The 20015-nt window shown below is 32.8% G+C and overlaps 1 protein-coding gene across 1 annotated transcript; it reads left to right on the top strand.

The window, feature by feature from the left end:
* Positions 1–10384: 10384 nt before the first annotated feature.
* On the top strand, positions 10385–18047 carry LOC7479485 (ubiquitin carboxyl-terminal hydrolase 8). Its single transcript, XM_024603536.2, has 13 exons — positions 10385–10862; positions 11070–11273; positions 11634–11775; positions 12447–12506; positions 12599–12694; positions 12828–13169; positions 13267–13407; positions 13570–13740; positions 14093–14350; positions 14641–14789; positions 14937–15485; positions 15754–16027; positions 17484–18047. The coding sequence occupies exons 1-13, from the start codon at positions 10531–10533 to the stop codon at positions 17592–17594; spliced, it is 2829 nt and encodes a 942-aa protein (XP_024459304.2). The 5' UTR covers positions 10385–10530; the 3' UTR covers positions 17595–18047.
* The last annotated feature ends 1968 nt before the right edge of the window (positions 18048–20015 follow it).

Raw genomic sequence — 20015 nt, 5'->3', positions numbered from 1 at the left:
TAACAACAGTAGCTAGATGGAGTGATATATATATATATATATATATTAGGTATGGGCCCCACGTTTCACTAACGGACCGCATCAAGATCCAACTACTACATAGCTTCCTTTTTTTTTTTTTTTACATGCTATCAAATATTTAAAATGAGAATAAAAAAACAGCGTGACTTGTTCTACCAAACCATACAATAGGGAACTGATCATCCGATTCAAATGATGATCTAGTTAAAGAAAATTTAACGATGCCGTTGTTAAACAACAGACTAATAAAAGATTAATTCGCAAAGAAATCCGGGGATTGAAAAGAAAAAGTTGACGACACAATTATACATACTAACCCGTGAAATAGACAATTCGGGTAACAAATAAGATAACCATGAGTTAACCTAATTAGATAATTTGTCACTTTTTTTTCTTTCCTTGTTCGCATCTAGGTCAGGCCTTCATCAAGTCTCAACTAGTTGTGGGTCCAATTAGAGAATATCGTTCAAACTTGTAAGCTATAAAATTCTAGACTCGGGTTCAGTCAAGAAACTCAATTCCCAGCCAGTTTAATATCGGAAGATGAAATTGTAAAAAAAAATCACAACAAAAGCAATGAGGATAAAATCACACGAGAAAGAAAAATTGAAGGATGATGAAAATATATAAAAAAACTTAAATTCTAAAAATCATCTTAAAAAAAAATTAAAATAATGAGGAATAATTATGAAAGATAAAAAAAAATTAAAGGAGGATGAAACTTAAAAATAAATAAATATTGAATGATGAAACTAAAAAAATATTTCCTTAAAAAAAGAAAAAAAAACACAATCAAATCCATGCGAATCTTCTAAATATGGTTTAATCCCCCAAACTTATAATCAGTAAAATCCTAGACCTAGATTTAATCAAGAAGTTCAATTTCCAACAAATTTAATAGCCGAGTATGAAATGTAAAAAAATATAAAAAAATCACCAAAAAAATAATGAGGATAAAATCATACAGGAAAAAAAATAAAAGGGGGATGAAATCGTGAAAAACTTCAATTCAAGAAATTGTTTAAAACAAAATAAATCAAAATTAAAAGAATGATAATCAAATCTGACATCAAAAAAATAAAGAAAGATGAAATTGAAAATCAACTCTAAATATAAACCATTTCAATTAAAAAAAATAGTAATAAAAAAACCCTGGATTAAATATGAATGAAAAAAAAATTAAAGGGTTGATTTGAATTTCTGAGAAGTCACGCGCAGAAATTGAGGCAGAGAAAATATAAAAGAGCCTATCGTTGCCAAACTAAAGGTCATAATGCAAAATGTACCACCGTGAAAGGAAAGAGCTACTGAGACGAATCCAACACACCAAGAAAGTTCATCGTTAACCGATAGAATCATCTACACGCACTACTTGAAAGCGATGGAACGTTACACATAAACAACCTTTTTTCAATATTTTATATTTAATAAAAAACTAAATTCCTCAAGTCAAAATAAATATAACAAAAAACCAGAGTGAAAAGACAAAACAACCCCTATGCAACAATTTATCCATCATTGTTTTTCGAGGACACAATTATCGATTGTCTTTTCACTATTTAAATAAAAAAAAACTACCAAAATAACCTTGTTTAACAATTTATTATTTTTCTCCTTTTAAAGGTAAATCAATCGTGGTAAAAATAAGAAAAGATTAAATTGACTCCAAACAATTTTATAATAACTATAGAACATATCCAAAGACTGAATTACCCTAAAAAAACAAGTTTATTGATGATTTTTTTAAAATTGGATAAATACATAATTATAATGTAGCCTTTTATTTTATTTTTTGTTTTACACATGTATGGGCTGGATATTCGATCATATTAGCCAGTTTATTAGGGACACCACGTGGGTGTGACCTTGCAGTCAAGTCAATAATTTATGAAAAATACTGAGAATAGAAATGTGATTTAATTTTAAAAAACGGGAATTGCACTCTCAAGTTTATGGAAAGGTGAAATTATGATTTTATTTTTCAATCAAAATCCTCTCATTATTATATATATTATTAACATGGATGTTCTGGCCAGCTTGCGTGCATTTTAACTAATCTCACAAACTCTAAAATTAACGACTATGTAAACTTTCAGTAACCATTATATTAGTAATTATAAGGATAGAATTTGAGACTAGATGAAGAGCAAATCTCATCATTATTATTAATTGGATGGATATACGATGACCATCTTCAAATCCTCTTAAAGCATTTAAATAATTTGTTCTCAGCGGGTCAAATAATTTTAGATTAATTTTAATTTACGTTGCTAAGATCGAGGGCTAATTTAATTTATTTTTATAAGATTTAAATCGCGTCAATGTTGAGCTTATTCATGCACTAAGCCTGAAGAAATAAATGAAGGTTCTCTTTTAGATGCTCATAAAGCTATATAATTTATGGATATCGTTTTCAATAAAAAGAAGCCATGAAAATAGTGAACAGAAGCAAAATCTTTCCCGACATTAAATCTCATGAATTGGGCATGGGTAAACCATATACTATACACAGTCCATGATCCCTTCGATCAGCATTATGAAGCGTGTTTTCATGAAGTGCTCTATTTTTCAAACAAAATAATAGTGACAACTCAAGAAGTCACTCTGACAAGCCAAAAAAATTGCCAAAAAAGAAAAAAGAGAGTAACTAGAAAGCAATTGAATATATATATATAAGAAATATCACTCCTCGATTGTGCTTGTTTTTATGTTGATTTTTTTTTATGATTTTAAATTATTTTAATGTGTTTATATTAAAAATAATTTTTAAAAAATAAAAAATATTATTTTAATATATTTTTAAAATAAAAATCATTTTAAAAATCAATCCCAATATGAGATACTATGAAATAGAACTAGTTTTGAGTGGCTACGAAACAATTATGAACCTAGATGTAATTGGTTCCGGTCTTCTATTTTCTGGGTTTGGTTATTTTACTCCAATTTTCTTGTTGGAATGTTAAATCAAATTAATGCACGAGATAAAAGCCGATATATTTTTTGTAAAGAAAAAATGATGGGAGGGGTTTTTTTGACCTTAGCATGGACGCCATGATTACGGGCCATTAGTGGGTGGGAGGATGGAAGTGAGGGCCACAAATTCCACTTTAATTTTCATCCTCAGAGGGGGCGATATTATGGAGGAATCCCATGAAATGGTGCTTTCACATAGAACGACATCACAAGCCAGCCGACGAGCACCATTTGTTTCATCAAAGCTCCAACGTGTTTGAAAACACAAAAGTAAAGCTAGTGCGTTTGGCTTTTCCTAGCTAGTTATTTCATTCAAATCAGGCCCTCCCTTGCCTGTTTGATTCTTGAGCAGACCAAGCCAGAATCATAGAGTCTTGTCCAGCTATGTTCTTACAGCACATTTTTACGACTCCAGTGCAGTCCTGTTCCACACCTAAAACAATCTAGTACAACCTGTCTGGACTCTAAAATCTTGATATACAGACATAAATTAGGTATAGTTAGCAGATTGATGGGGAACAATCAAGGGAATATTTTGACACTCGAACTAACCCTAAGGTCACTGCAAGATGCGGAGGAAATTAACTAGAAGGAAAGAAACAAGCTGGTCAATATGAATGGAATCAAGCTAGCGACAGCCGATCATCTAGTCTAGTCAAGTGTATTGACATCAGCCTTGGATTTTCACAGATCGTGTAGGAAATAAAATGGTAGAGCAAGGTAGAAATGCCGATAATATATATCTTCATGTCTATTATTGCTGCATTGATTCTAGATGGAGCTACACATCCATATTTTCCGGTCAGCAAGGTTGCAATTTGCGAAGAACGTCTGAATTCCAATGTTCTAATCTGACCAAATGAGCGGTGAAGAGGCAGTGAATCACCAGCACAAATCTCACATTTGCTGGCAATACCATGGATCACCAACAATAACATGAACAGACCTTGCACTTTCCAAATGGTCACAGTTTAAAAATATGAAAGCCCAATACAGATCAGCTATATTGGGTTGGATTTTATATCTTTAGAGTGCCACAACATTTAGTTATTTTTTCTTAGCTAAGGCCCACATAGGCTCTATAGAAACCGAACCCAATGCCCAAATACGATTCATTTGTGTTCGAAAGGCAGTAGAAAACTAGCCGAGTACTTGCAGGTGTTGGATTTTAATGCAAGACAAGAATGTGCATGCACTGTGAAAATATTTCTTGGTATCATAAGAAATCTTGATTCCATAATCAGAAAATTCATGCATGCTTTGATAAAATAAACTAAAAATTATATGGACTGATAAATTATAAAAATTGTTAATGCTAGCTAAAAGCTAAATTAAGAAGCTTAAATATAGATGCATACGAAGATATTTGATCTTATGACATGAAATGCTATTTAAACTATTTATTTATTTAATTATATGATAATAACAATCAATTTTCATATGAAAAATAGTAATTAAAACTTCATATAAAAATTTATAATTGTTAATACAAATTCTTTATATATGAAATCTTCACCTCATATGACTGTTCAATCCTTTTGGAAGTTATTGGATTTTTTTTATCGATCGAGAATTTCCTCCCTTCATCCACCCAGTCCTTGTAGTGTAATTACAACAAATTCAATCATGTTTTCAAGTTACAATTGAATATTTTTTTATATAATTATTTTCAAAGGAGAAGATTATTTTTTTACCAAACATATAAGGATCCAATCATGATCTTATAATAAAAATAAGAACAAAAGATATTTTTCAATCAACCTCTTTACCCCTTATTCTTTGAGAATCAGAAATATTTTGTCAAGTTTGATTTGTTTATTTGAAATACGGGCTCTTATTTATTTATTATTTCCTTTATTTTTTAATTCACTTATATCATTCTTTAAGTCCTATGGGTTTGATCCTGTAAAATCTTACCTATTTTTTTATGGAGCGAAGGGTACAAAATAAATCAAATTAATTTTCGATCAAAAATATTGTGTGTAATATTTTGTTTTTTTTCTCTTTCGCTACCCCTATCCCATATGAATAATGTTTGAATCAATATAGAACCTTTTTTTCTTTATCTGTATGAATCAATATTATCACATTCCAATTCTTTCCTAACATGTCCCAAGAGAAATCCTAAATTGGATTCTAAATTGACAAGTTCGTGTGAGCTTATCTATGCGGTTATGCACACTTTGAATTTGAATCCATTTTCTGAAAGATCATAACTTTCATGTTTTAATAGGTCTTCAAGATCTTCTGAATGACTTATGTTGTGTTAAAATGATATTTATATGATCCGATAGATTGCATAAGGCACGCGGTAGTAATGAAACCGGGAAAAGTATAGAGAAGAGACATTTTTTATTATATACTTTTATATTTAATTAGTATTAGATTATGACTAGTTAATATTATATTAGTATTAGTTAGTGATCATACTCAGTGAGTTCTTTCTTCCGAGATGAACTGTTGGTACAAGTCCTATATTTTGTCTTTGTGAATCGAGGAGAAAAAGGCTTGGCGAGAAAAGGGTTGTACCATGACAGAAGCAAGAAGGTTAGCCAATTTAAAGTATTCAACATGGATTTGGAAATTTAATGGAGTTGGACTCTCATGTCAATCCTAATGAATCATCCTTTCCATAAGGAACATATATGTATTTTACTTATATTATTATAAAATTCATAAATGAAGTAGTTAATAAATAAAATAAAATAGTTAAGAGTGAGGTTACTATTATCTTTTTTGTAGTGATGGATCTTGTATGTGTTTTTAAAAAAGAAATTTGTTAATTTTTCAGGGTTTTAAAGGGGCTTGGAAACATATGAGAACACTTCAATGGAAATTAAAAAGATATGCTACTCCAATTCCTTCGAAAATGATAAGATCTTTGGCTAAAAAAAAGGGATTGATTCGTATCATATTGACTTGGCTCTGATTTTTCTATTTTTTTAAAGAATATTGATTTAATAATACCTAGTCGGGCTCTTGTCCTACTTGTATCGAATAAAATATGTTAAGTCAAATTTTCTTCATATAAAACTTGCTTCATTTAGATCGAAAAAATCATATACTTTTTTTGAAACCATATGTTATGGCTTATATTTGTAGTCAATCCTATTTTCAATAGAAGCAGTTGACAATTGAATCCAATTTTCATTTTATTTTCTTGTCCGTAATGGTATGAAAAAAGAGCTTAACTCCGAGTTATTCAAGAATAGTGACATGGAGTTTCTCGACCTTTTAACTTAGGATTAATTAGTTTTATTTCTCGATAGGAGCAAGGGAAAAGATATAACTCAATGTTGTGACATATTTTGTTGTATCTAAATTAATATCAATCCAACCCATTTCATGAATAAGATATGACCAATTAATTAACCAATAAAACTACTTGTTATAAATAACATCTTGTTGTTGCATCGAAACATATAAATGTTGACTAATATGACTAATATTGAACTTGATAAAATAAAATGTTGAAGAATTAAAAAATAAGATTATTCAAATACATATTTAATCCTAATATTATGCATTGAATTTTTGGCTTTAGATCCATAATAATAATAATAATAATAATAATAAAACATTTGTGATTGTTCCAAAAGAAATGAAATGAAATAAATGGTAGATTTAATACAATTATGGTATAAGATCTAACCAATGCTATATGTAAAGGTGCATAATAGATTGATATGAATATCATGAGTAGTTGCCCTATAAGAAAACTTATTGTTAATGATAAGTTCTTCTCGATTCCTTCTTCTTCTTTTTTTATAATCTACGCTTGGATAAGAAAGAGATAAGAAGGTCCCGTAGAAATTGTGAAAAAGAATCTATAATTGAGTCTGATGATAATGACCAAATTGATTATATTTATGCATAAGGATATTAGATTATCTAGTGTAAAAGATTTCAAAATCATCATAAACCTAATTTTTTTTTTCTTTTTATTGCAATTTCTGAATTATTATATGATGATTTCAAAACTTTTTGTATATATAGAAATAGAAACAGAAATAGGAACAAATGGACTAGAAACGACATCTCTTATGTCGATGACATAAAAAAAAAGGATATTACATTAATGAGATTGGGATATAGATGGAATATAATGAAATATAGCCATTTTGAGGTTTCTTATGAAATGAAGACTCTACGAAGAAGTTTCAAGTGTTACAAAGAAAACTTTGAGCTCATATTGGTCTAGGGTTGTAAACGAGAATTAAACTCTACAATATCCAATTTCCTGTTGTTCCTTAATAGCTCAGTGGTAAAGCTCGGTGGTAAAGCAGTCGACTATTAACTAACTCATTGTAAGTCCAAATCCTATTTAAGAAGATTTGATTTATTCCAAATTCTTTAAGTTAAAATGTAAGGGACTTTTTTTTTTATCTTTAAAAGTAGCCTTTCCCTATGCTTTTGTTTTCTTCTATTGCATTATATCTCATCATATCACATTTTGTTTTGTGATATTTAAGAATCATAGTTAGTACCTCGGTGTAGGTAAGTCTGGTTTAATCCTTTATTCCATAGTCTAGGGCTATTTATAAATAGCCAATTAAGAATTTTCAGATATACTAGTACTAGTAATTGCATCAAATATGTAGTCATCAATTCTCTAATGAGGCCACAATTACTTCTAGCAAAGATATGAATTTAATGATGAAGAACACATTTTTTCTATGCTACTAATATTTGTACTTGCTTTGCTATTTTATCCAAGCCTATCTAGGAAGAGTTGTGGGGCGTAAAAAAATAAGTTGATTCGGTCTAGACATATTATATGGAAAAATTTAACATTAACAATACAAAAAATATATTTAAATTAATATAAATAAAAAAGAAATAAAAAGAAAAGGAAGAAAAAGTAAGACCATTCTATTTTGATAAAAAGACCTATACCAAAGTTCTATAGTTTTGGATCCATTATCCCAATCATGATTTTCCTACCTCTAGAGGGAAGATCCCTTCCCTGTTTTGCTAAGTTATGGGCAGGGAGGGATTCGAACTCCTAACACTGTGGTTTGTAACCACGTGCTCTAATCCTCTAAGCTACAATCCCCCCTCATTTCTATTGAGTTTGTTCCCATAAATACCATAATAAAAGAACCTTTCCTCCCTATTTGTTTAAATTAATTATACAATCCCCCTCTCATTTCCTGCTTTCTCTTTGCTCTAGTCCATACCGTTTGTTTTTACGTTTTAAAAGCACTTTTAAAAAAGTTAAATTTTTTTATTTTTTTCTACAAATTATTTTTTGTGTGGTTTCAAATAATTTTAATGTGCTGATGTCAAAAATAAATTTTTAAAAATAAAAAAACATTTTCAATGCATTTTCAAGTGAAAAACATTTTTAAAAGCAACCACTATCACAATACAAAAAAAAACTCCTTTGTTGAACGACTACAATGCATCATTTATTTAATAATCCAAGACAATTAGTCATTATCAGCATAATTTTAAGACTCGACCCGGTGGGGTCAATTCTTTTTTTTTTTAAAATCAAAACAACGTCGTTTTATTAAAAAAAAAGTCAACGGGTTTGCAACCGGGTCGTCGGGTCAACCCGCCGGGTTAGCTGGGTCACATCGGGTTTTTTCTTCCCCTGTTTTTTCTTCAACCCGGCCGGGTTCCAACCCCAGGTCTGCCGGGTCCCGGGTCGACCCGTCGGGCCGGGTCGGGTTTCAAAACTATGATTATTAGGCTACAATTTAATAACCCAATGCAATGTTGAGATTGTGGTTATCCTCTCTCATCTTCTCTTTTGTGGTTTTATAGTTATGATTCTTTACTATAAATGGTGACTTCTTCTAATAATCCAAGGTTTCGAAAATGATTTAACTTAAAATAACCCAAGGATTCTGCCATTATGGTAGGTCTATTTGAACCCTTTGCAGAAGATAGACTGCCAAATTAAGTGGGTCTTATTCTCCACCTAGATTTGTTTACATTTTTAAGTGCGTGTAAGTTATAAAGTTTTTGGGAGCCTAATATGTAGTTTGTTTGAATTGCTATTCGATTGATACCATTAATGCTAATTAGTTTAGTATGGTAAGGATATATAATATATGTTCATGATTAGAAATTTGATAAAGAGCATTTATATATATATATATATATATATATATAATAAAAAACTGGATTGATTAACGATAAATTTTATTTGATAAAATTAGAAATTTAAGAGGAATTAAAGATTGTTGTGTATACTAAATTCAAATGAACTAACATTTTTAATTAATATTCTATTATTTATTATTACTAATTAATAAAACTATTTAAAAAAGGCCAGAGGGGAATGATTTTATTTTATAGTAAAAATTTCATTCATTTGAATTATTTCACAAGAAAACAAACAAAAAAAAAAAACATGAGACAGTTGAATTTTAAATAGTAAGTTTCACTAATAAGATAAATTTTTTTTACTTCATATAGAATCGCATATAAAGTACTTTTTATCTTAAAAAGATTTATAGAAAATTCTAGAAAGATACCCATCTTATTTGGCAAAGAAAAATAAAGTATTTATTTTGAAGGAACAAATTAAAAATAAATGATTCAAATAAAAAAAGAAAGATAGTTAACTGTTATTAAGTGTTTCAACCCCAAAGATTTTAATGTATAGTATAATAATTAAATGAATGTTAATTACCACAATCAAACATTTTAATGTATATTATAATAATTAAAAGAATATTAAGAGTTAGTTTTTTTTTTGCAATGAGAAAAAGTTTTTTTTTAAATATTTTTTTAATTTTAATTTTTTTTAATACATTGATCTTAAAAAAATTAAAAAAATAATATTTTAATATATATTTTCTTAAAAAAAAAAAACATTTTAAAAACACCAACCAAATCCTTAACAAACAAGGCTCAGATCCGATCACTTTACTTTTCATTAATTTATTTATCCAATCAAAACTTGGACAAGTAAACCAAAAGCCGCAACTCCTCACCTACAAGGCTCCAATTAGAATACAACTCTCCTCCCCCACTCTCACTCACATCGCGTCCACACGAACTCACCAACTTCGTCAATATTCCTCCACTGCTCCTCCTCCTACTCCTCCAGTCCTCCTCTCCAACACAGCCCACAATGGCAAACGTATTCAACAGCTACCATTTCCATTCCATTCTCTTTTAAATCATTTTCTTCAATCTTTCACGCTTCCATTTTTTTTTTAATATAAGATCTTTCCTATTAATCTTTATATATCAAAATTATTTTTTTCCCAGTCAAATATACCTAAAGTCTTATGATATTTTTGGAAACGCTATATTTAGTGTTATTGTATTGGGTAAAGTAAAAGAGTTGCAAGCACGGCTGCAACAGTGTTCTAATCCAAGAAGTAAATGGCTTTCTGAATAATAAAACAGTAAAAGGGCTTTATTTTTTTCCTAATTTCTTTATTGAATAGAAGTGAAAACCACAAAAAAAAAAAAAAAAAAACTTCTTTTTAAAAACCTCACGCACTCTACACACACGTTCAGAGGAAGGAAGGGGAAAAAAAAGAAGCCCACCGTGATGTCTCTCTTCTCTCTATGACCCGTTTATCAGAGAAACTTCATCTCTTACACATCATAATCAAAATCTCTCAATTTTCTCTCTCTACTCTCAATCTCTTGAAAGCCCTAACTTTCAAAACCCTAACTTTTATTCCATCTTCAATTATGGGGGAGGATTTCTTCTCTTTCCACAACTCCAACACTGATGATTCTTCAATCTTCGACTTGGATTACGATAACACCCGCTCCTCCGCCGCCGCCGCCTCTTCCTCCGCTTCTGGTTTCTTCAGTTCTACTCTTTACCGTGGTTGGTTTAGTAACGATGACGATGATAATGATTTTGACAAGCTTTACTTGGTTCCTTATAGGTAACGTTTTCTTCTCTCTCTCTCTCTCTGTTTGGTTACTGAGAAAACCAAGGAAAGGAATAAACTTTCGGTGATTTCTTTTTTTTTTCTTTTTTGTGTTGAAAGCAAAGAAGCTGAATTCCTTGAATTCAAACCAAAAAAAAGTAATTATGGTGTTAAATGCAGTGTTTTAGTTAAATCTTGTTGTGTTTTGTGCTGATTTTTTAGGTGGTGGAGTGAGGTGGAAACTGGTGGTGAACAAGTAGGAGTTTTGTACAATGTGATATCGAACTTTGGTGGTGATGATGCAGAGATTGTACTTGATTTTAGGAAGGAAGAAGGTTCTGAGAGGAGTGAGGATACTGAAGAAGGGTTTTCTGGCCGTGAGTATGCTATAATCTCTGGAAGAATGTGGTTACAGGCGCTTAAACGGTGAGAGCTATTGGTTTCCTTTCCTGTTGTCGATATGCATGTGATGTATTATGTGTATTCCTGTTTATGGAATATGTATTCATTACCTGTATGTGGTCAAGGCATGAGTTGTTTAGGAGTATGGAGCATTTGGCTTACAAATATATTAGGATTTATTTTGGAACCTTCCTTTTGTTCTCCCAATGGTTGTTGATAAACATGTTGGGCTGATCAAGCATTACACTGTGACCCCCCTTTCCGTTTAGTCAATGCATGTGCTGATGTGTTATGTGAATTATGCAAAATTGTTGTATCCTCAAAAACTCAGTAGAAGCGAGGGATTTCTACTAATTTGTGCATTGATTTGTTCTACCTCCACAGGCATAATGATTCTAAAGGAGTAATGAAGGTTGTTAGTGGCTCTTTTATTGCTGAAGATTATTCACAGGATGTGTTTCCCTTACAAATAAGGCTTTCAGTTTCTAGGGAAACAAATTCTTTGGTTGTGAAGATCAGCTCAAAGGTCAAGTTCCTTTCTAAACCCTTTTCTTTTTCTTTCCTTCATTCTTTATTTTTGTGCAGGACAAGGTTTATGAACCAAGTGTATTTGCTTCAATAGTGAATGTTTAAGTCAGATCCCTTCTTGAATGCTTTGCTTTCAAGAGCTTAGTGCCATGGTGTTCGAAACTGGCTTGGGCCAGGTTGTTGGACCAGGCACCATCCTTAGTCAGATGAAGTCAAGACCAGTCTTGAGATTAACCAGTTTGGTTAGAGTTACAAGTCTGCACGTCATCCACTATTTTTTTGTGTTGCAACATAACCGAACACATATTATAGGTTTTTTTTTATGTAGAACGTAAGCAATATGTACTATTCATTCTCCATTCCTGTTGAAATATGTTTAATTTCGGTTGAAGGATCATTGTGATTTGTCTACTTTTTGAAACTCTACTTAGTACTGCTGTTTTCTTGCTGGTATGAGTATAATTTTTTGATATTCTTAATTTGTACAAGGGGTATATCGACCTTTCATGTGTGATTAAAATTCGCTAGTCCTAGCCAGCATGGTAATTCAGTTAATCTAATTAGTGTGCATATCACAGCACATAACTGAAGCTAAATACAAGAGCCTCTTTTTTTTAAAAATAAATCTTCTCTATGATTCTATATTTGACAATCGACTGCAATTTCCAGGACAATCTAGTTTCTTCTTACAGAAGAGCTTGCAATATTTTTGCTCCCAAATCTAAGCTGGTTAGTTTTTTATGAGCTTTTGTTACCTCACTAAGATATAAGGATTTATTTTGGGAAGAAGCCTTTCTTGATTCGGTTTACCTCGTGTGCAGTTGCATATATGGGACTTCTCAGGGCAGACAACCCAATTTCTCATCGATGATAAGATCAATCTGCCTAATGATACCCTGGGAGAACAAGGCAAAGAGGTGTCACATTTTATTTATGTCGTTGAGGCCCTTGGGTGATGTTAACCATGAAAACTTCTTAAGTATTGATGTACAAATTTTGCATATTGTAGTTGTTGTTTATTGTCAATATTTTATCTTATTTTGCATGCAGATTACTCTTGAATTGCAAGCCTATGGATTTTCAGATTCTATGACTGTTAGAGATGAAAACTTTGATGAGATGGTGGAGATGGAGACTTCTTTTGAATCTGGTTCTGTTAAAATGAATGGGTGCACTGACCATGTGCGCTCTTATTCGTCACTAAGGAACTCACAATCTGGGAGTGGCTTTAGGGTATTTGGTTACCTGGGTTTGAGGGGATTGCAGAATCTTGGGAATACATGTTTCATGAATAGTGCAATTCAGTGCTTGGCTCACACCCCAAAGCTAGTTGACTATTTTCTCGGGGACTATGGAAAAGAGATAAATCAGGAAAATCTATTAGGGACAAAGGTTTGTGAACTTTCTTTTATATTAAGTCATCTTCTTCTAGTAACTTTTGCTTCCTTTGCGTGGCCATGCCATTGTAAATAAATGTTTATTTGTCCAGGGGGAGCTTGCTTTAGCATTTGGGGATTTGCTAAGTAAACTATGGACACCACGAGATACCCCAGTGGCTCCTGCAATATTCAAGCGAAAACTAGCAGATTTTGCTCCTCAATTCAGTGGCTACAACCAGCATGATTCGCAAGTTAGTATACCTTTTGATTCTAATGTTTGTTTAGTTCCTCCAATTCTATCTTCTGCATGTGATAAGTTTCTGTCTTGTTGCATGGTACAAAATAGAAATAGCTTCTTAGATCCTCTTTGGCACATGGAATGATGCCTTTTAATACACATGTTTTTAATGTAGGAGTTTCTTTCTTTTTTGTTGGATGGACTCCATGAAGATTTGAATCGTGTAAAGTCCAAGCCATATATAGCCATTAAAGATGCAGAGGGTCGCCTAGATGAAGTGGTAGCAGAGGAATATTGGAGGAATCACCTGGCTCGCAATGACTCGATCATAGTTGATTTGTGCCAAGTGAGTTTCTGTTTTTTGGGGGTAACATGTGTCATATAGATTGTGCCAATTTTCTTTTCTGCTAAGCTGTCTCTTGTCATTTTAATCATGCAATCATCAATACTTGATGATGGTCCATGGTTCTAGCATTCTTCCTTTCTAAAAGGGGTTTTTATAGGTAGTTTTACTACCACAAGCATCTTCCAATAACTAATCTCAGAGATCATCAATCTTTCATGGTTTATAATTTGAGTAGATTTTAATCTATTTTCAATTTGTGTTGTGTTGAAATTCTTTCCTTGAAGTTAAGCCGATTGATGATCTTCCTTGGTTTTGTCAGCGTAATGTATTTATTTTTTTGTTATCATTATAGGGTCAGTATCAGTCAACACTGGTTTGCCCTGCTTGCAACAAGAAGTCTGTCACATTTGATCCATTTATGTACTTATCACTGCCATTACCTTCAACAACAATGCGGACTATGACTTTGACTGTCCTGAGCACTGATGGGATGAATTTACCAACCCCAATTACTGTAACCGTGCCCAAATGTGGGAGGCAAAAAGATCTCATTGAGGCCTTGAGCATTGCTTGTTCTTTGAGAAATGATGAAATGCTGATGGTGGTTGAGGTATGCTGCATTTATGTTCTTGAGTAGCGTGGCTGGTTATCAATACTTGGGGAGCTAGTTGCTTCAGTCAAAGGCATTGGTGCTTAATTTGAGAGATTGCTACTGCATAATTTCATTAGATCTAGTTTATTTAGAACACTTAATTTGTGATATTTGCTCTTGTTTTACTCAAGCAATTAAAATATGTAGGTGATTCAGGATTAGACAAGGGCTGTGCATTTTAAGTCAAGTTTTGCATATGCATTAATGTTTTTGTAACCTTCTTTTACTCTGAATTTCTGATGCTGTAGATATACAAGAATAGAATTTTTCGTCGCCTTACTGAGCCATCTGACTCGGTAGCCTTGATCAGAGATGAAGACAAACTTGTTGCTTACCGGTTACTAAAAGATAACAGAAATTCACCCATGGTTGTCTTTATGCATGAAAGGGTGGAAAGGTGAGCTTATTTGTACTCTTGGTCTGGGCCATCCGGTTGGCATTCTTTTGCTCTTTTTACTTATTTTAATATTCGATTTTCCTTCTAGTTTGGTGTAATTATCTCAAATTTTGCTATATACTGATTTATTCTACAATTGGTGTTCAGGCCTTGTGAATTTGAGAGAGCAATACCAAATCTGAAGTTATTTGGCATTCCTTTTGTAGCAAGATTAGAGAATCTTTATACTGGATTTGATCTCCATAAACAATATCTGAAATTACTAAGCCCACTTCTTATGCCTGCTGATGATGCACTCAATGATTATGATGATGTGGGAATCACAACTAATGAAGATTCTACAATGGAGGATGTAGTTTGCCCTACAATCTCGGACAGTAATACAGGCTCAGACACTGGAACAGAGGATGACCAGTGTTCCAGCTCTGATTTTCAATTCTATTTGAAAGATGGAATGCGATCAACAGAGATAAAGATGAATGAGCCGTTACCAGTCCCAAAATTTAGCGATAACTTGGAGGTCTATGTAACTTGGTCGGAAAGTATGATTGAGAAGTATGATACATGCCTTCTCAGCTCGTTGCCAGAGGTTTTAAAGCCCCAGTTATATGCTAGGAGGCCTCAAGAGTCTGTTTCTTTATATAAATGCCTTGAAGCTTTCTTGAAAGAAGAGCCTTTAGGACCAGAAGACATGTGGTTAGTGTGTCTCCCTCCCTCAATCAATACTTGCAGATTTTTGCTTGAAGATTATTCATTTATTTGCCATAAATATGCTCCACTTGCATATTTTTTCTTGAGGATTTATTTCGGTTTTTACATCTGATTTTTGTGCCCGCACATGTTTACTTACATGTAATACGTCTGTTTGAATTTATTGTGTGTGCACACACAAAAATCAATACAGTTGATACTTCTTTTTTTTTTTACCTGCTGTTTCTGATGGTGTGATTGTATCTGATTTTAGGGATTGCCCCAGCTGCAAGAAGCCTCGGCAGGCTAGGAAAAAGTTAGACCTTTGGAGATTGCCTGAAATCTTGGTTGTTCATTTGAAGAGGTTCTCATACAGTCGTTATATTAGGAACAAGTTGGAAACATATGTGGACTTCCCAATTGATGATTTTGATCTTTCGACCTACACTTCCAAGAAGGACAGCCAGTTTTCCAATCATTATGTATTGTATGCAATAAGCAATCATCATGGAGGCATGGGATGTGGTCACTATGATGCCTTTATTGACGTAAGTGGTGTTCATTCTATTTATTCATTTTCATTTATTGCTTTTGGTTAAGAGACTGCAGATAGAACCATTTGACAGAGGGACACAGTCATGCACACACATTGGACAGAGTCATGTAACATAGATCTAGAAAATATTAATTTTTGTTGATGCTTGTTTTCTGTCTGGGCTGGCTTCACCAACCTAGGATCTTTTGATATTAGTGTTTCTCACCTACTTTAACATGAATTTAAAGTTTTCCTAGGTGCTGTAGAATTTGCTGGATGGATATGCTGAGTAATTATCATCAGGGGGCATACCTTGTTTAGAAATTGGCACATGCATTTGTGGGGTAATTGTTGACTATAAAAATTGACCAATGCATGTCTCCTTCAGGGTGGCAAGCAGTGTGTGCCATTCATTCTATAATTTATAATAACAAGCTGAGTTAAAGGTTGTGAAATGAAATTGGCAACATGCATTCTTATTGGAGCTTCCTAGACACCAACTGCTAGTTTTTTGTCTTCTTTACCCCCTCCGAGAGAGATATGTTATATTAGAAAGTTTGTGATCGTGATAGTCCCAGCTCAGCTCGTTGGTCTTTAATAAGGTGAACAGCAATGCTTTAATTAATGGTACATCAGGATTTCAATGCAATGCATTAACGTGATGGCATGCACCCTTTATCCTAGTTGTTTATGAATCTAGTATGGTAGGGAAGGTAAAGGGATTGGATGAGAAGGGGAGATTTACCTAACCATTGTTATGATTTTTTCAGTAGGGGAATGCAAATCAAACAGTCTCTATGTTTGGTTAGAGATGGAGGGAAGCTAATACATACAGAAATGAATTATAAGGAGAGGAAGGGGAGATTTACCTGCCCATTGCTATGAAGTCAAACAATTTCTTTTTGTTTGGTTAGAGATTGAGGAAGGCTAATAATCATAAAATTTAATTATGTGTTATTTTTAAAGGTCTTGGTGCTAAGGGTAAGATTGTTTTTTAAGAAGTTAATAGTGGAGCTATGATAGGGAGTTTGGGACCAAAAATCATAAATTAGTTCCCTCCCAGTCCATTAACCCCTGGTTTGGTGGAAATATTTAAGAGTAATAGAGGGGGGATGGGCATCAATATTTAATCTCCATTCCTGTTCCCTAAGATTTTCTAAGAAGATTGATTGTTAAATCCCTTCTCAATGACTTCTTTTCCTGGCTCTGTTAGCTATCTTATTTAATACATAGTTATTTTCATCTTCGCTCTGAGTATTGACAGTGCCCCAGCTGATTATTATATTTCTTGGCCATTGAAATCTCTATATATGTTGCTCATGCTGAAGTTTGAAAAAAAAAAAAAAAAAGGAAGAAGAAAGAAACACCAAGCAATGTGTTTGTGTGTTCCACTTTGTAGACTACAGGACAAATTCATATATTTTCTTGTTTTCAAGTACGTGGTCTAAAATTACTTTGTTCCTATGCAGCTTGGGTATCGCAAATGGTACGAGTTCGACGACAGCCGTGTTAGTCCTGTTAGTGAGGATGATATTAAAACATCAGCTGCCTACGTACTTTTCTACAGGAGAGTTGCATAAACATTTTCATATAATTATTTATCACGATTTCATAACCATTTCAAGGCCTGCATCGCCCTTTAAAGCAGTTTACTCGTTAGAATCAGGAAACAATTGTGAATGGAAGTACAGGGGAGGATTTGCTGTACAGTTTTTAGGGGTGTCAGTGACGTTACAAATTGATCAAGCAGTTTACTCTTCAGCAGCAGGAAACAATTGCGAATGAGAGGAAGTAAGGGGAGGATTTGCTGTACAGTTTTTAGGGGTGTCGGTGATGTTACAAATTGATCAAACACCTTTTATTTACTATGTATATATGCTCCATACAATCAGACAGGAGTTTTGAGATTTTATTACATTTTTTGTCAAAGAGAGTAAGTTGCCCTTTCCTTGAATGTGTATATAGGGTACAATGATTTACTCAGGGTATTACATGAGAAAACATGGCTCCTTGGTCACAGTTATATTCTTCCACCATCTGTTTCTAGTTACGATTCAGTTATCGCAATGTTGCTTGATAATCATAGCCATGTCATGTCGTGTCTTGTCCCACTGTATGTTCATGGCTGCCTGGCCATCCCCTCCTTGCAGAGCTGACTTGTGATTTTGGAAGGCGAATTGAGTTTTCGGCAATGCAACAAGACTTTATTTTTCTTTTCATTTCGTCCACCGCTTGTATGAGCAGAATTTGACGACTTCAAGTTAGTGCGCAGGGCAAGCGACTAAGTTACCAGTTAATTAACTGGTACATTATATTTAAGGTGATGGATGATTCTCATGGGCACGGACCGTAATGAAGGCCTTTTCATTTTATTCCGGTTAAATTTAAAGAAAATTCAATTATAGATTTATTTTTCTTAATTGTATTTACAATTTCACTACTCATTGTAAAATCCTTGACAGAACTTTCTTTTTTTTATTGGAACGTTTTGCACAACATGACTGTGTATACTCTTTCGATTTGATTGAAGACAATAATCTATACGAGGATCAGAAGATTTATGAGAGTTCATTTTTATTGCTTGATCTTGGAGTTGAAGTCGAACCTTGTTAAGCCATGGAGGACAAACTCATCAACTTATGATATTGGAGTTGGAGCCTTTCGAACCTTGTTCATGGGACTAAACTGATCCAAAAGGTTTAGTCCATTTGTAATGAACTATACTGATCTACTAGTTTACCTTTACCCAATCTCACAGGTTGTCTGGGTAGTCCGTGACTTGAAGGGGTTAATGCAATTTTATTTTTTTATTTTAAAAAAGACAAAATGATACTATTTTAATAAAAAAAATTATTGATGTAAATAGACCCAGTTATTTATTAGATAATATATGAATATTTGTCTTGATAGAACCATCTTCCAATCCCAAAGCTCCCCTTTTCACATCAAATAATAAATAAAACCATAAATGTCGGTAGTTCTGCCATACATCTGAATCCATTGCAATTAATATATAGTAGCGATGATTTTGAGAATTTTAATACTAAAAAATGACGTCTAGTAGCAGGCATCACCGCACTGCCAATCACAAATTCGAGCGTGTTTGGACTCTAAGCCAACTTCTTTTTCATGTTTCTATCGTATAATAAACACCTTGAAAACACCACCTCGAAGCCAACTTATTTTTTTTGTTTCTATCTTTAACTATTTTTGTAACAGTATACTTGCCTCTCTAATCTCTATTCCCTTGATCGACCTTTGCGTGCTTAGTATCAAGCATGCATGCATCGAGCTAGCTAGCTTGGTTCGTGGATCATTTCATTAATTCTTAAAGTATATTTTAGTCTTTAGAAGTTCAACTTCGTATATATCTTTCAACTTTTTAGGACAAATTTTAGAAGAGAATAATCACAAAAAAATTTCAATCACCACTTACGTTGATATACGTCTCATGTGCTAGGGTTTGGCTCAAAACCTAGTCAGTCTATTTCTTTGATTCTGCACAGAAAATTAAAGAAATATTATTCTATCCCATAAAAATATAATTGAACCCATCTTTTTAATTTGTTTTGTTTTAAGGATCCAGCTTGTTCATTGACTTTATAATTCATATTTCTTTCATATGTAAATTAATGTGAGCTCCATCTCATAAACAGAAGGAACATTTTTCATCTGCAGCATATATAATAAATATATGGTAAATGACCAAGTCGAAACACTTCTTGTCAAGGCACCGGCCCACTCTTTTAGGCATGCATGCATCATAAAAAAATTATTTAGGAATTACGCGTAATTAATCCAATTTTATACATCTGGATCCAATTTGCTATGCTTAAACCATTAATTTTATGAGCATAATTTTATTTATATATGCTAGGACTTTTGAGGATCGATTATAGAGCTTCATATCATGGAAATAATTTACATTAATTTATGTTCGTTCAACTAGCTAGAGAGGCTTTTGAATTGATAGGAAATTGCGAAAGATGACAAACGATCGA

Source organism: Populus trichocarpa, chromosome 6, assembly GCF_000002775.5.
Source record: "Populus trichocarpa isolate Nisqually-1 chromosome 6, P.trichocarpa_v4.1, whole genome shotgun sequence".
NCBI classification, from domain to species: domain Eukaryota; kingdom Viridiplantae; phylum Streptophyta; class Magnoliopsida; order Malpighiales; family Salicaceae; genus Populus; species Populus trichocarpa.
This window is presented reverse-complemented; position numbering and strand designations above follow the sequence as displayed.

Bases quoted from the DNA above. Each gene is read 5' to 3' on its own strand.
- LOC7479485 (XM_024603536.2), top strand. From the start codon at position 10,531: ATGACCCGTTTATCAGAGAAACTTCATCTCTTACACATCATAATCAAA. The intron at 13,741-14,092 runs GTGAGTTTCTGT...TTATCATTATAG, and splicing joins TCATAGTTGATTTGTGCCAA to GGTCAGTATCAGTCAACACT. The intron at 14,790-14,936 runs GTGAGCTTATTT...ATTGGTGTTCAG, and splicing joins ATGCATGAAAGGGTGGAAAG to GCCTTGTGAATTTGAGAGAG.